The 16,845-nt window shown below is 43.6% G+C and overlaps 1 protein-coding gene across 1 annotated transcript in view; it reads left to right on the top strand.

The window, feature by feature from the left end:
• The window catches only part of kif13a (kinesin family member 13A), a 36,215-nt gene that overhangs the window by 4,910 nt on the left and 14,460 nt on the right, over positions 1-16,845 (top strand). The window contains exons 3-16 of the mRNA XM_061082027.1: positions 6,317-6,332; positions 8,236-8,296; positions 9,664-9,756; positions 10,323-10,503; positions 11,995-12,082; positions 12,606-12,740; positions 12,861-12,973; positions 13,083-13,194; positions 14,312-14,524; positions 14,621-14,731; positions 14,823-14,957; positions 15,827-15,957; positions 16,254-16,340; positions 16,418-16,593. Coding sequence (XP_060938010.1) covers positions 6,317-6,332; positions 8,236-8,296; positions 9,664-9,756; positions 10,323-10,503; positions 11,995-12,082; positions 12,606-12,740; positions 12,861-12,973; positions 13,083-13,194; positions 14,312-14,524; positions 14,621-14,731; positions 14,823-14,957; positions 15,827-15,957; positions 16,254-16,340; positions 16,418-16,593 — 1,652 coding nt within the window. The remainder of the gene's footprint in view (positions 1-6,316; positions 6,333-8,235; positions 8,297-9,663; positions 9,757-10,322; positions 10,504-11,994; positions 12,083-12,605; positions 12,741-12,860; positions 12,974-13,082; positions 13,195-14,311; positions 14,525-14,620; positions 14,732-14,822; positions 14,958-15,826; positions 15,958-16,253; positions 16,341-16,417; positions 16,594-16,845) is intronic.

Raw genomic sequence — 16,845 nt, 5'->3', positions numbered from 1 at the left:
ACAAGCCTTTACAAAATGACAATACAGCCTTGTCCAATGGCTGCCCTCAGGAATGTTCCCATTGTCTCTCTATTTTGCTCCCTATGTGCCAATAATCAACCTTTCCATTCAGTAAGTTCTTGTTCTCAGAGTTAGTTGGCTGAAAACACACACAATGAGCCCAGCTCTTAACTTTAAGACTTAATTCCGGCTTGCTACTTCGAGAAAAAGGGTTTTAGTGTGCTGCTGATAAAAAGGAGTGCACTCCCAAAGGGACTGTTCCCTGTTTGTTTTGAGGGTGGGACATTGTTTACATCTCGGTGCGGAATTGAGAAAAGATGGCGTCTTTGTCGAGCCTGCGCCTCATTAATCTCAGATGTGGCTTCTCATTCAGAGAGGAGCATATGTAAAAATCCACACTCGGGCATTTCTTCCAGAGCGATTCTGGTTTCCCTTCTCGCATGATTCCCTCTGATGAGGCCTTTTTGAAGTTCTGAAGCAGGCCGGTTGTGTTTACAAGAATGTCATTTCATTGTGGGATGGGTTTAATGTGGACTCACTTTCTGTCGCATTCCAGTGACATTAAATAAAGCTTTGGAAAAAAAAGGTGTGTCCATATGGAAAGCAAATTATACTCATTAGATTTCCTTATTTTCAAGCATACAACTACCGTATAAACATGTTGGACACATTTCCCTGTGTAATTAATGACTTTTGTGTTATGTTTTGCTCTTCACAAGCATGCGTCCTCTTGCTTTTGTTGTCTATTGTCCTGAGTAGCCACATGCCAAATCCATTCAGTTAAGTGACGTATAGTAAGCAGACAGGGTCAAAGGAGGTGTGTCCATGTAGTAAATGTGTCACTTCATCTCCCCCTGGGGAAGAACACTTGCCATATTGAACAAATTGATGAACTTCACTTATTTCTGGCTGGTTTTGTAGCCTTTGATAAGTAACCACGTAGAAGGAGCTCAGAGCAGATGTGGTCGGTTTCCCTCTCTGTGTTTCAGCTCACACAACCCCGCTGAACCCCGGCTCGTCACACGGCGATGTCAGAAATGCCAGAGAGGATTAGATTAGACCCTGCCTGCATCATATGTTGTGTTGTGAACATTTGTTGTGGAAACTCGGAGGTCCCACACAGACATCGTTGTGAGCATCACGTGCGCCACTGAGGGTAGAGCTGTTCATTAAGGCTGTTTTGGAGATCCAGAGTTTTGGCTTCCATATTGGAACTTTGACTCATGAGGTTGGTAGGTTGTCTCGCTTTCATGTTTACCAGCGTTGCTTAGCGACTGCTGTTGCCAAGATACTGAAAAGTTCTGGAGTTATGTTGATGATCTTATGAGTGAAGTCCCTCAGCCCCACCAAGTATTTATTATGGAGCTAATTTTAGCATTTAGAACAATGATCCATGGACACATCACTTTCAGACATAAATAGTCAAAACTCTTCCAATGGGGGAATTTGACTAATTACATTTACTCAAGTATTGCACTTGTACAGTTCCATAATAATATTTTTTATTTCCAGTTTGCCACTTTATACTACTTAATGTTTCTACTCCACTTCAGTTCCACGTTAAGTATATATTTTTAAATGAAACACCAATCACTTGGGGTCATAACCCCTGGTTTCATTAGATATTTCATATAATCCCAAATAAACATTAGATTACATAAAAGTAATAGTATTAGTAGTATCTTGTTTAACTTTTTTTAGTCTCTCCTGTCCCATTAATCATCTCATGACCTCTCAGATTCATTTTTGACGTTTGTAGGACTCCTAGGGAACCATTGTATTAAACTATCTAACTGTATATAAAGTAGTTTAAATTAACCACACTTGACTACTTTTACTTTTAATACTTTAGGTAAATTTAGCCCAGCCTGGAAACCAGACCAATCAGCAAGTGCATGTTCAGGGTCATTTGATGCCAGGCTGAGTTAAGCTGGTAATAATTCTGCAGGCTTTATTAATAGAAAAGTAGATATCAAGTAGTAAAGGATATTTTACAATGTGGCATTGGTTCTTTTACTAAACTAAATGATCTGAATACTTCTTCCAGCACGTCTGAGTGTTAAAGCTGTTCGTAGAGTTAGCTGTCTCTGTAGCTTGGACCAGTCAGATCTGTTTCTTTCATCAGTGCAGGTTCTGAATGTCCTGCATGTAAACCTCTGACTTCACCCACTTGCAATGTTTACTCGTGGATCATTGATGCTGATAAAAGCCTGGTCAGTGCCTCATTGGAACCATCTTAAGTTACGCTTACCCCCCCACACCTCCACTGTAAAACATTGCTTGGAATTCTCCTGCTCTCTCCTCCTGCGTGTGTCTGTCTGTGCAGCAGGGTGACCTCTGCTTCGAGTGGGTGGGGACAGGCATGTCCTGTTCTAAACATACTGGAAGACCATCTGAAATGTTAGCTTGCAGCCTGCAGGAGCACCGTGCACTGTAACCTAACACTTGCACACACACACACACACACTCACACACACACTTGCACACACAGATCTCAGGACGTTGTGTGTGGCTATGGAGATTGTTGAATTGTGATTGTCCGAAGCATATCAACAGCCAAATAGGGTAAAGAGTCAGATGTGGAGTTAAAAGGAGGCAAATATTTAGCAGCAGATCAAGAAGAGGAATTCAAATCTATGGGGGGAGGGTGGGTGTGCCAGAAAAAAACATGTTTGTAAGTGTGTATGTGCCCAGGAGACATGCAGGGGGTAAATGTCATCTCACTGGGGGGTGGACCCTCATCCATGTGATGTACATATTACATTTGAGCTGCAGGATTATATCATCTGAGACTTGCAAAGCCTGCTAAATCACCCTGATGAATCTGACGCTATATGTCTCTCGTGCCATAGCAAATGCGGAGCTGCAGCATGAGCATTTCCAGATTTGGATTTATTTGTTGTTATTGTGATTTGAAACACTTTCTGGGGTCATTTCGGAGCATATCCATGCTTATATTATCCCTAGCAGCTAAATCCAATTAGATTAAGTAATACAAAAACTGCTGGTGAAATATCTTTTTGGCTGATATTTCTCAGAGCGTAGGCATGCAGTTTAATATTTTAAATTGTAGTGGGATGCTTCTGGATGGGTGATACCATAGATTAATCTGGTGGGTTGCCTACTGGGATAGAAGAGTAGAGTTTTTAGTGGAATAATAACCCAGTGGCCTTAATCTTGCTCCAAATCCACATGGGGGGTTTCCACTTCTCTCACTCTCTATAGCTTCCTTATGGACACCGGCACATTCGTGGATCTGCTAGAAAGCTCAGGAAGATGCCATGATTTCACAGCATACAGTCATACAGCCGACTTTATCTGAGCCGCCTCAACCAAAAAATATTGTAAAACAGATTACAGCTATTATTAGATATTTCTTACTAAAAGTGTTCAGGAAATCCTCTAATCGGCTGCGACACATGATCAGTAGCGAGGAGGAGATTCATAGTAGTACATTAGGCCAATTTTCCATCTTTAGCCAAGTTGAAATCATTCATGAGTTATTTGGCATCAGGTAGCTGGAGGCAGGGGAGCCTGAGTGTGCCGTTTGGAGACACACACATTAAATGACACAAGCACACACACTCCCAGCCACCAATTGGACACAGAGACCTCAGCCTGGCCCTGCTGGGGCTTCAGTGTCCCCCTGCATCAGCCTCGGAGGAGGGAATAATCTAATGCTATCTGGCACTTCTGTGCCGTACATGTATGTCACACATTTGTTCCGCACAACCACAACAAAGGCTTTAATGCGCCCTCAAGCACTTACTTGACATGGTGAATATTAAGCAATTGGCCTGTGGACTTGGTGCTTGAGTCAGGTTTGATACTGTACGACAGCTTTTGTTAAGAGTGTTCTAACTTCTTGTCTCATTACCTGGTATTTTTTAATCATCAGTGAATAATAAAAGCAAACTATATAAGATAGCCACTATTGGCTAGTAAGATAGTTGGACTAGTGCACAATTCCATGGACGGTCTGTTGATTAGAGACGTATTACATCCTGTATACGGCTGCTATCACCAGGCAGATGGTCTAAGGGGCCATCGTTCCAAACCAACAAGGCACATAGAGCAAAAACAACTGAGCCTCAGTGTGTGATAAAACAGTACTTTGATAATATATAATGTAGAGTTCTTTGGTGATATGTTTTTTTTCTATTTTGATCTTTGATTATGTTAAGTTTCTTCATTATGTTGGAAAGTGTTGTGTGTGTTTATTTTCTTTCAAATTAGCAGAATTTATAATCGTATTAATGAAGAATAACGTTTTATAATAAAGTTTAATTCTAGGAGAAATGATAAAACATTTGTACAACCAAATTTAATTCATGGGATCCGTGACATGCATGGCTTCTACAAGCAAGATTCAAAATTGCTAAGAAAGCCACAGATTTCTGAGGAGATTAAAGAGATTATGTCCAGAGCAGGGTGGGAGAACTGGAGCCTAATGCACTTAAATGTATTGAGGAGGAGGTCTTAACATTGTGATGGGAGGAGAAGGAGGAGGAGGAGGAGAAGAGTCTGTAACACTGAATCCAACTCTTAAATCCAGTCTAGTTTTCAGAAAGAACTTTGAAAAGACTTTGTGAGGAAGCAATATTTGTATGAAATCCTAAATATAGCCATTTTGAAACAGTTCCCCCCATTGTCCTGCAGAGCATTCCTAGACTTCCAGATATGACTGCATATACTGTACATACAATCGATGACACAGTGAGCATCAGAGCCATGAAACCACTGCAGTGACTCTGTAAAGGCTGAGTTTCTGCTGCAGATGCTGAAATTCTTCTTCAGACTCCGGGCGGGGGAGGATTTCATACCTGCATGTGTTTTGTCTCTGCAGTGAGAGTGTCTGGTTCGGTGTTTCCGGATTTGTGACTGATGTCTTTTTGCTCTCCCCAGGGATACATCTGTTTTCTCCTTTTATCTGTTTTTCTTTCTTCACAAAGTTGTAACTGCTGTCAGGTTATTTGTTATCACAGCACTCCCACATGCTTCTTTCATCTTTCACATCTCCCCTTTGGAGCCACACTGACACTTGAGCAATTTCTTCTTTTTTAACATGCATGGAGACCTTCTTATTTCAGTGCCCCCTGCTGTCTGAAGCGGATTCATATCTCATGCCACAGCCCCTCGTGTCCGTCCCCTCTCTGCCCTGCAGTAGGGAGGGACAGACGAGAGGACGGGACCCTGCTGTCTTTGTCTGCTCTGATTAGGAACCAGTCTCGGTGGTTATCAGTGGCCCAGATTCAGATTCAGGGTATGAACCCAAACGAGGCCCTCTCCCTTTTTACTCCTCTGCCCATTCACTCTCTTTCTGTCCCTCATCATAATGAGCCTCAGTTAATGGCTCGCAGATGGGAATATCACAGCTCTTCTTCAGTGGAAAGCAGTCCATCATTCCTGTTGATTTCTTTCCCTGCGATAACATAACAGCAGCATACAGAATTAAAACCATCAGCTGCTGGTGACTCAGCACAGTTTGTGTGAGACACTGTGGTGCAGTGTTTCAGTTTTCCTACAGCAGCTCAGCCTGCATTAGTTACTGTGTGAAGGTGATGCCCACCTCTGTCACTGTGCCAGGAGATGTCTACAGGGGGGACATGCTGACTGTTGAAGGGCAGGACTCTGGCTCATGTAGAACCACTGAGGTGGTAAATGTCCCAAATGTCCGTGCAAAATGTCCTGGCCATATATTTTGTATTGGGTCTAAAATTGATACTATATCATTCTAGATTTGGGGAATTCCATTTCCAATTAATAGAATAATACTACATCATTTAGGGGCATATATACACTATCCTTTTGTCCTTAGTTCCGGCAGCTGGTAATGCTGAGTGCAACCTCCCTATCCTGGCCTCCCTGCTAAATCCACAGGCATAGGAGCTATTTACTCAACAGAGTCAGTGGGACATTGAATCCTAAATCTCTTCCCTTCCTCACGCTCCACTGGCCCAATTATGAAACCAATCACAGCAGCACCTTCCACCAGGACATGCCACTGTCTGCAAGTGAATAAACGAGTGAATAAACGAGGGAAGGAGTGAGTGAGCATGTCAAGTTATATGAAGAGTCTTGATTTCATAAGATTAAATATATTCTTATTTCAATGCAGATATTTTAGTGTAAAAAATGTCTTTGTGCGATGACAAACGATGGCAATTTTCCTAGTGTGACAGTTGCAGCTACATTTTACTCTGCGTGAACAAGTTCTGAGTGTTGAACTGCATCAATGCTAACCATGGTGTCTTTTCTTTCTCTTGTCTTTTCCCTGGGTTTCTCCTGTTGATGATGGATTACCCCTCTCATCCAGCAGGAAACAATCTAAGGTATGTAAGCTTCACAGACACCAAACAACAAAACCATGTGTCAGGGGGATGGCAGCACGGGCACCACTATTCCCCCCGAGGGGCTGAGAGGCGTCCGGCACCGGTCGCTCTGCTGTTGTGGCGTCGTCTCCAGGGACGTGATTGACGGTGTTTTAGAGGTTTGGCCGGTCAGCAGGAGCCGGATAGATGTCCGTGTGAATGTGTCAGTGCTCTAAGATCTCTAGAACACCCACAAAGGTTCTACAATGAGAGAGGGATGAGCGCAGACACTGGGGCAGTGTGTGTGTGCATTCAAAGCTGCATTGTTGGAGTGCACCCCCACCGCCCCCCTTGACAACACGCTGGTGACTAGCTCAGAGATGTTTCACACACCAGGGACGGGCTTTGTGCTTAGTACACTCGGTGGCTGATGGGGCCAGAGAGTGATAGCATGGCGCACAGGCGTGCGTGGTCTCTGGGGCCCGTGAACCTGAGTTACCCTGTAATACCCCTCCGCTAGACGGGCATGTGGCTGTCTGCTAAGTTATAGTGGCACTCAAATTAGTCTCCCCCGCTATTCTCAAAGGTAATGAGAGGCTGCAGTTCAATCACGTTCGACCAGATTTCACCAAGAAATGACAAAAAGGGCTTTGTGCTTTTTCAGATTCATCATTATTTGCACTGCTGATTAAAAGTAATTGTCCAATCAAGAACAATTTGTTGCGCAGTCACACCCTCAGACTGGACAGAGGCAGACCAGAGGAGAGTGAAGCCCCAGTTACCAAACCAGCTCTAATTGAGAATGATGGCACTTTTGTTCTTTTGAATGGCGTCCACTCACTTGTCTAAAGTCACTAGAGGAGGTCCGGCTTTCAAAGCATTCAAGGATCTCAGTGCTTCCCATGCTGACTGTGCAGCCACTGGTTTCCTGGCCAATAGCCCTTATTATGATAGAAGGGAGTTTAATTATTTTGGGGTGTTTGTGCTGGGTGATGCACTCTGGTAAAGCAGAGCACTGACAGTGGCAGTAGTAGAACTGTTGATGTGCCTGCACTGGATGACAGCGCAGATTGATTCTACATTAGGGCTGTAACAATTCTCGAACCAAAACCACAAATATTGCTGCCAGCGAAACGTCTCCTTGTCCCACACACTGCCACAGCAGCAGGTGCAGCATTTTGTGCATGTGCCAATAAGTCAATGTGGACCTTAGGAAGATACAAATCCCTAAGATCTGCCTCAGAAAGTAAAGTTTTGTTCTGGATTAAATATTTTTAAATGAGCATGAGAAAAAACCCTGAATGAAGATTCCCTGGGGTGTTAAAGTGAATACATTAACATGAGCCGTTCTGTCTGTAAGGATTCGGGGTCCTTGGTAAATGAGGCTACTGGTCGTTCCCACAGAGCATCCTCTCAGTGTGTCATCCGTCCAGAGCTGATGCAGGTGCCCGGGGGGGACACAAAGACTCTCTGCTGCTGAAGTCTGTGTTGTGAGACCCAGTGCCGAGGGCTCAGAGCCAGCCTGCCTGCACCACCGGGGACAGCTACGGCCCTGTTTCCTTGGAGACGAGGGTCACCGGGTGCTGGAATTTCTTCTGGAGAGCGCTGACCCTGATTTATGAATTAATTTAACTCCAGCCACTATGACAAAACACGGCGGCAGCTAACAGTGGATTTGTGCAGACAAACGCGGCGCGGCCTTAACGAGCGTTACCTCAAAGACCGGCACTAAGATAGACTTCATCTTTTCACTCGAGACAAGCTCGGTCCTGCTGATTTACTGGAGGTTGGCAGCACAATAAGCCTGTTTCTTTTTTACCTCGTAGAGAGAAGTGAGACCACTGCTAACAATGTGTTGTACTGTACATGCTTGGGCATGTGTGAAAAGTGTGTGTTTACACTCCCTGTGCTGTCTCCCCTGCAGGTGTTTGCCTTTGACCACTGTTTCTGGTCCATCGACGAATCCAACGCTCCCAAATATGCTGGTGAGTCTTACATTCTGGAACTGATTCTTCACTCATCACTAAAGAACTGAAAGACCTGCTGAGCTCTGTGCCGAAATAAAGCAAGGAAACTTTATAAGAAGTTGCTTTTGCATCATGGAAATCAAAACACAGTGTGGGCAAATGCTGTAATTTGACCTTGGAGTGAATACATTCAAATATATAAACAAGGTTTTAGTCTTCTTTTTTTTTTTTTTTTTAAACAATTCAATTATCATGCAGTTTAGTGCCATATGTTCTAAGAAATAAGACATTTGCATTTGTATACCGTACAACAAACAGTTATATAAATAATGCAGGTTGATTTGCATTTCACATTGTGATTGCGTATGTAATAATGTACATATGTTATTTTCTTCAGCCTCCATCCATTTGTCTCATGTGTGCTTCACAGCAAAACGGTCACAGCTACAGTTTTGTTTTCACGTCATCTATTGAAAAGAGTTGATTACTGTCAGTCCGAGGCACATTTACATAATCATTGTTGATATCTTCCTTGTCATTATGCTCTCATTATGTGGCGGCAGAGTCATCATCACATCTGCTTTGTGCTGAAGCGATGAAGCAAACATGCTCACTGAAGGGCTGCCTCGAGGGCCCGGACCCAGGCTTTATTTAGCTCATTAAACAGCTGTCCCATTCAGGAGGAGCACGACAGTGAGCGACACAAGAGATTTCTCAACACAGCTCAGCGTATTCCACAGGACTGGACAGGAACCAGTCCGCTTTCATGAATCTTCAGCTGCTTTCAGACATACACTGAGCTCTGGATAGTCTCCTAAAATTATCAGGAGGGGCTGAGAGCGAGAACGCAAATGTCTGAGTCAGTTGCTCCGGACATTCTCTGACGTGTTTACTGGGAGGCTGCCAGAAACACTTTGGATAACGTCAGAGTGAGCCCATGAGAGAAAACAGCAGGATCATGTCTGGAGAATTCACCTTGTGCAAGTGCAGGTGCTGATGTTGTGAATACAAATATATCTCAGGAGGAAAAAGAGGTGGCAAGCATATATAAGATGTCAACTTGGAAAGACAACTGAATTCAATAATTATTTCTGTGATGCACGATGCAATGAAATATATTGTAGATGGGAGGTCCTGCTTCCTGCATGCTCTATCCAGACACCACCCTTCACGTGAACACTCAATGTGTCTGACCTGGACCATCACCCAAATGTCTTAGACTTAATATCTGAAAACGGCTTTAGTTTCTTGTTTGATGCAGCACTTTGCTCTGCGCTTATTATTAAGGAAGACAACCAGATAGGAGCAGATAATAGTGCTTATATAACTGAATGGTTCATATGTTTACCTTAATCTCCATGGTGACTGATTCTTTTGTCCAAAAGGTCAAGAGGTGGTGTTCAAGTGCCTTGGAGAGGGAATACTTGAAAATGCATTCCAGGGATATAATGCCTGTATATTTGCCTATGGACAAACAGGTAACTGACAATCCACATGCAACCTACTCTGAGTCTCACATTTTTTAAAAGTGTTTTGCTAAATCCATTAGACCGTGCAGTTTTTTTTTAATGATTTATAGACGATAAATTGCCTCTGTTATATTCAAAAGGTAAATCTAAGTATATTTGCAGGCCGAGTTTTCTGCAGATGTGTCGGTAAGAGGTTTAAAGAACAGGCAGATTTGTATTTCTGATCTCACTGGAGAATCACTTAACTCATATCCTTCCTCACCCTGGAACAAATTAGCTCCTTTATGCTGCTTCCGGTCTTACAGGGAAATATTGAGGAGACGCACGCATTTCATAGTTTGATGAGAACAGAACAAACATTGTAGCTGCCTAGTGTGAGAAAACTGTTTTGTACATGTTACAAGTAACATTTAATTACGATGGGAACAACAGTGGCACATGACATTATAGGTATTTCTAAGCATTCTAGTCTCTCCACTAGCAGCGTGGCTCTAGGGGTGGAAAAGACTCCAATTAAGTTAAGCCTTTTCTCTGTTGGGGATACAATCCTGTGTGACTCTGCTGTGTCCCTCCAGGTTCAGGCAAGTCCTTTTCCATGATGGGGAATGGGGAGCAGCCGGGTTTAATCCCTCGACTCTGCTGCTCACTGTTTGAGAGGGTCCACAGGGAGGGGAATGAGGCTCATAGTTTTAAGGTGGAGGTTTCTTACATGGAGATCTACAACGAGAAAGTCCGTGACCTGCTGGATCCCAAAGGGTGAGTCTGATTTGTGATCTTGTACCTTCTCCTCAGAATAAGCACATGTGACTAGTATCATCTCGCTGAATTTACTGAGTTAATGCTGCTTTGGTCCCACCTTTCCCCCGGTGGTGACAGACGCACAAACAAGTTGCACAAACTGCTGTATCATTTCCTGATAACCTCGATTCACTCCGACCACCCCATGAGCAGGGTCCTCTCCGTCCGCTCCCACCCTGCGCTGCTTTGCGTGTCTCTTTATAGCTCTGTTGTGTCTAGTAGCCTGACTGGAGGATGGCGACAGAATGACCTGAGTAGGAAGCTCAACCCATCCATTTCCTGCAGAGCAGAAGCCAGCGTCGCTTTCTGACACTGCTCTGTTCTTTGCCTCCGTGGTCTGATGTGGGTTGGCAGACAGACTGCAGGGGAGGACGAGCTGTGAAAGAGCGTGTTTCAGGGACATCTGTTAGTGGAGCTGGGAGCCGGAGAGCATTCAGAGAGGGACTACAGTGCAGCGCTCTGTGCAGATGTCAGAAGATTCAGCCAGAACTATTTTGTTGGCAACGTCCTCCCACTTTTATGACAATCCTCTCACTCTCTGTTATTTTTAGGATTGAATTCTACAGAATGGCAGCTGGTCTTTCTAGCAGTCGCATCCTCTTGTTTGCCACAGTGGCTGGTAGATTACTAGAGTGGAAGTAGGGAACCTGTTTTCTGCCGACCTTGGTCGTTCTGTTGCCATGGAGAGTGATTCAGTGACTCTCTCTGATCTATAGGATTTCTCCTCAACAACTGGCAGACGGCCAGGTGAACTGAGCTTCAGTTTACCGACCTGCACCGTCCAGGGAGACTTACACAGCAGTGCATGTGCTCTGCAGTCTGCACAGTATTTTATTTGGATGTAATTGACAGTTCACAGATCAGTGAGCCAAAAAACTGGACTGTATGGAAACATTTGTCAATAAAGGGCAAAAAAAGAGAATTCCCCAATTAACATTTTATTAGTGTTTTAATATTATTTAGTTCAACATTACATGCCAGCCATTCCGTTCATTTCCACCAGCAACAAAAGTGACATATAAGAGATACTTATGTTGCTTTATATAAGTTTTTTCTGTAATAGAAATTTTATCACATAACAATATGAGGCTGTTTCTAATTTCCCTGCATTGAAATTGAACTCATGTTTCTACAAGAGGGAAAACAAGTCATATGAGCCTCTTGAAACCCTGAAGCACTCATTTAGTTTTTCATTCATTTTAATCAAGCTCCCATGGTCAGAGGATATGTTTTCAGCTTCTCCAAAAAAGAGAACATGTTGTTAAGCTGCCAAGAAGTGTTTCAGTGGAAAAGACTTCAGAGCGAGAGAGTCATGTTAATTAGAAACACAGATTTGTTTTCATTCTGTCTTTTTTCACAAATGTCCAGAATTGGAAATAGTAAATGTTCCACCTTTTATTGTCTTCTCTTTCTGTTACTCATTGTGCTTCTTTCTCTGTTGTTTTAAAGGAACAGACAATCACTGAAAGTTCGAGAACACAAAGTCCTGGGTCCGTATGTGGACGGCCTGTCTCAGCTGGCTGTGAGCAACTTCGAGGTGTGTCTTTCACCCTTCTGTCACCGCACTGAGACCAGAGGCGAGGCTGAATCCACCCTCGATCACTGACCGCCGGTCCTCACTCGCACATAGACATGATTTACAGCAGCCAGTAGAAATGCCTTGGTATCACATCCCTCGATGTGAAGTCACTGATTTAAAGCCAGAAAAACCATTTTCGTTTTAAATCCTCCCAAATGCAGCAACTGTAATGACACATAATTCTGATGCGGGATGTCGTAATGGGTTTCATGTTGTTCATATCCAATCCTTGGCAGGGCCTTCCTTAATCAAGTTGAAACACTCCACCCTGTTCCCTTTGTGCTCTGCTCGGCCTGATATTAGTCCACTGGATTTCCCATAGTCTTGGCTCAGTGCCTGCTGTGACCCAGCTAAATCACATGACGCCTCGCTGTATGGGAAGACCGCCTGACTTTCTAATGATGTATTTGTCTAAATCCATTGGGGATAAAAACATAGTTGCCAATAGTGATGCTTTTCTATTTCCTTGACATCTTTTCAGGACATCGAGGTGTTGATGTCAGAGGGGAACAAATCGAGAACAGTTGCAGCCACCAACATGAACGAGGAGAGCAGTCGTTCACACGGTGTCTTCAGCATCATCGTCACACAAACACTTTATGATCTAAAGTCCGGGGTCAGTCTCTTCTTGTGTTTCATTTTACTATGAATTTGGCTGCACTTGTGATTATCCCATAAACACCGTATTTATGTTACTATGGTTCTGACTGATTGTGCATGATGTGATCGTAAACAGAACTCAGGGGAGAAAGTGAGCAAGATGAGTCTGGTTGACCTGGCAGGAAGTGAGCGAGTCTCTAAAACTGGAGCTGCTGGAGAGAGACTTAAAGAGGGCAGCAATATAAACAAGTGGGAATTCTTTTTAATATGAAAGCCATACAAATGTATAAAGTCTGGTTAATCATTTTACACAATTACACTGATAGGACTTCAATTGATTTTCCCTGTGTCATTTTAGATCTCTCACCACATTAGGATGTGTGATCTCTGCTCTGGCTGATCAGTCTGCAGGAAAGGGGAAGGCCAAGTTTGTGCCTTACAGAGACTCAGTCCTCACCTGGCTGCTGAAGGTTTGACAAACATCTATCACTGGCCTTTTCTTTTGGTCATTATAATGATATGTAATTGTACCAGGTCTGCTGAAATGTGACTCAAAGTTCACCAAAATAATGAAGCCTTTGTTGCACATTTGCTGTCTTTGCACCATGCACGTAGTCTAAAGCTGCTTTCAGACATGCTCTGAAGTCTGGACATTTCCCTGAAAAGTTCTGGGGAGGCTATAGGTGACATTGAAAAGCTTTTGAGGATTAGAGCGGACGCAGGGGTCGGTTAGCTGCAAAAGATTTTCTCCATGGAATTTATTAGGGACGGGAATCGGCAGGGACCTCCCGATACGATACTATCACGATACTTAGGTGGCGATACGATATGTATTGCGATTCGATATTATGATTTCCTGGGATTTCTTTTGGTTATTTTTTTTTTTTAAATACTGGACCATGGAAAAATGTTGAATCATTCCTTCAAATACAACACAGTCAAATTCACTTACAGCTTTACCATTTTTATTCCAAATATTAACATTAACTTAATGACTGCCGGGCAGCCAATAGAGAAAATAAATAAAAATGTGCCCTATTATTGTATAGCCCCTGTCAACTGCACACAAACTGACAGATTAAGAAATGTATGCCACTTAGGCTACTTTTAAACAATAAATAAAAGGTAAATTAAATAGAATGAATAAAAGTTTACTTGAAATAAAACTTTGAAATAAACAAAAAGTAGGCTATTGTTGTTTGCATGTAGCCGATGCAAAGCTAGTGCTTGGGTATGTTTAGATTCTTGTGCAAAAACAAGAGCTGGTCAACATGCTCTGGGGTGATGTTGCTCCCCCAATATATCCCCCCCAAACCAATAAATATGTTGGTTTTTTTTTTAAATCGATTTGGGAGGCAGCATATCGATTTAAAATCATCATTCACAAGAATCGCGATTTGTAACTGAATCGATTTTTCCCCCCATCCCTAGAATTGATATGTCGTGTCCTTCTTCCTCCTCTACCCAGGCACCACTCCTCGCCTTATTACTTAACCCAGACATTTTCAGGATTTTGTAAATTTCAGGACATTGTAAAGCAGCTCTTAAGAAAACATTTTTATTTGCAATCTGACCTCTGGTCCTCAGGACAACCTCGGCGGCAACAGCAAGACAGCCATGATAGCCACAGTGAGTCCTGCAGCTGACAACTACGAGGAGACTCTGTCCACACTGCGCTACGCTGACAGGGCCAAGAGGATCGTCAACCACGCCGTGGTGAACGAAGACCCCAACGCACGCATCATCAGAGAGCTCAGGGAGGAAGTGGAGAAGCTCAAGGTTCAGCTCTCTCAGGCCGAGGTGAGAAGAGGGCACAGGCTCACAAATAATGAATTAATCACTTGATGGCCTTGACTAGACTGATACTGACTTTTTATTTTTTATTGTTCACATCAGTCCATGAAGGCTCCTGAACTGAAGGAGAAACTGCAGGAGTCTGAGAAGCTCATCCAGGACATGACTGTCACCTGGGAGCAGAAACTAAGAAAGACAGAGGAGATCGCGACTGTGCGTACATGAGCTATAAAAAGACTCCAACGTCTCAAATTGAATTCAACGTGTTTATACACAGCGTGACTGTTATTATCTGTGTTTACAGGAGCGTCAGAAGCAGCTGGAGAGCATGGGCATCTCTTTGGAAACATCTGGGATTAAAGTTGGCGAAGACAAGTGTTTCCTTGTCAATCTAAATGCTGATCCCGCCCTTAATGAGCTACTGGTCTACTACCTGAAGGTAATAAAAGTGTGATATTGCATAACAAGTGAAGTGCATGCTGTTCGAGTTTTACCTCTGCCTCTTAAGCTTTACCAATAACACATCAGGAATTACACGGCAAATAAAACATAAACAGTCAGCATTTGGGACGTACATTTCCCAAATGAGGTTAATATTTAATGCCATGATTTGAATCCTGAACCTGTTCCTGATCTGCTTCCCTCACATTTCAACTTAAGAAGCTCTAAAAATAGATAATTGCCCTGTCCACACACTGTACAACGCAATCTGAAGACTGCAAAGCCAGCTGGTCTCCAACTCACTGCTGTGACATATCAAACCGTCAGTGCAAGCACTGAACTATTAGCACCCTTGTTGCAGGGGTCTATGTGACAGTGCGAGAGCAGATACGAGTCCAGTCAGAGCAGGTCTGGACTTTGCAAAGCGCTGCCATGGAACAAACAATCAGTGAGTTGGACCTGTAAGAGCAGAGGCATGTGAAAAACCAGCCTGTGTGCGGTGCGCAGAACAACAGGCCTTTGTCTGGGCTCTGCAGACCGGCCTGGCATATCAGTGTGGAATGACTATGGTAATGTGAAATGGGTTAGTTCGCCGCAGGGTAGGACATCCTCTAGAAGCTGGGATGTTTGTTCAACAACGCCCTCTCGGCACTGAGAGAAAGAGAGACAAGTGTTTTCACTCAGGCCTGGTTTCCCTTTTGCATTGCTCTCGATTTCCCCCAAGTTTTATCTTTTTCAGTTTGGCTCAATAATTTACAGTTTCTAACTTCGCTGGTTAAGACCAAAATGTTGGAATAAGGCATTGGCTGTAATTACTTTCACATCTATCATTATAGTTTCCTTAATTTGTCCTCCATCTGTGTGTAGGAGCACACACGTGTGGGCGCAGACACGTCTCAGGACATCCAGCTCTTTGGGATCGGAATCCAGCCGGAGCACTGCACCCTGGAAGTCTGCACAGACAGTGATGTCACCCTGATGCCCATCGGGAATGCCAGGTGAGCTAACACACAACCATCTCCAACACTCTCTCAATCTGTCTATCTCAGTCTGTGTCTCGGTCGGCCGTCTCTCTCCTTCATGGATGACTGGACCTCAGTGTTTCACATGACCTCACTGTACAGGAATCTCTGATCTGGGCTCCTCGCTTTGATATCAGAGCCACATCCCCTCCCACTACAAAGTGACTGTTCTGCCTCAATTTCCACTCTCTGTTTGAAGCTTGACATTATAACGGCATCCAATATCTTCCTTAATAAAAAGTCTTCAATCATTTCTCTGTCTTCTTTTTAAGAACCTGTGTGAACGGAACAATGATCGATTCCTTGGTGCACCTGTGGCATGGAGACCGGATCTTATGGGGCAACAACCACTTCTTCAGGTATGACATATTTCAATCAAACGTGTGTCACAGTCATGACTAGAAGGTCACTGATTGGACATCATGTCCTGTCGCAGGATCAATCTGCCGAATCGAAAGCGGCGGGACCGTTTGAAGGAGCTGGAGCGAGCTTCTCCCAGAGAGAGCTTCGTGGAGGCGGACGTGGAGACGGCCAGCGAGGCGTCTTCTGAGCAGGACTACAGCTATGAGTTTGCACAGATGGAGGTCACAATGAAGACTCTTGGGAACAATGGTACAATTAGGATAATGTGGCTTCTGCAATCTACATCATCCTTTAGGCTTTAAGGCTTCAGCTGTCGAAAGGTTTCAGGACCTTCAGCTCATTCCAGCTACCATCACACAAAATCGTAATATCTTTTAGGGATAGCATTACTGTCAAGCTAACCTTTGTTTTTCCAACTGGATTTACAAAAGCCCAAATCCAATTCTACCCTTTGCTGTTATTTTGTCAGTGGATTATTTCCACAAAATCCATATTCTAGTC

This window comes from Limanda limanda, chromosome 11, assembly GCF_963576545.1.
Source record: "Limanda limanda chromosome 11, fLimLim1.1, whole genome shotgun sequence".
Classification (NCBI taxonomy): Eukaryota; Metazoa; Chordata; class Actinopteri; order Pleuronectiformes; family Pleuronectidae; genus Limanda; species Limanda limanda.
Note: the sequence above shows the minus strand (reverse complement) of the source record. Positions and strands in the feature narration are given on the sequence as shown.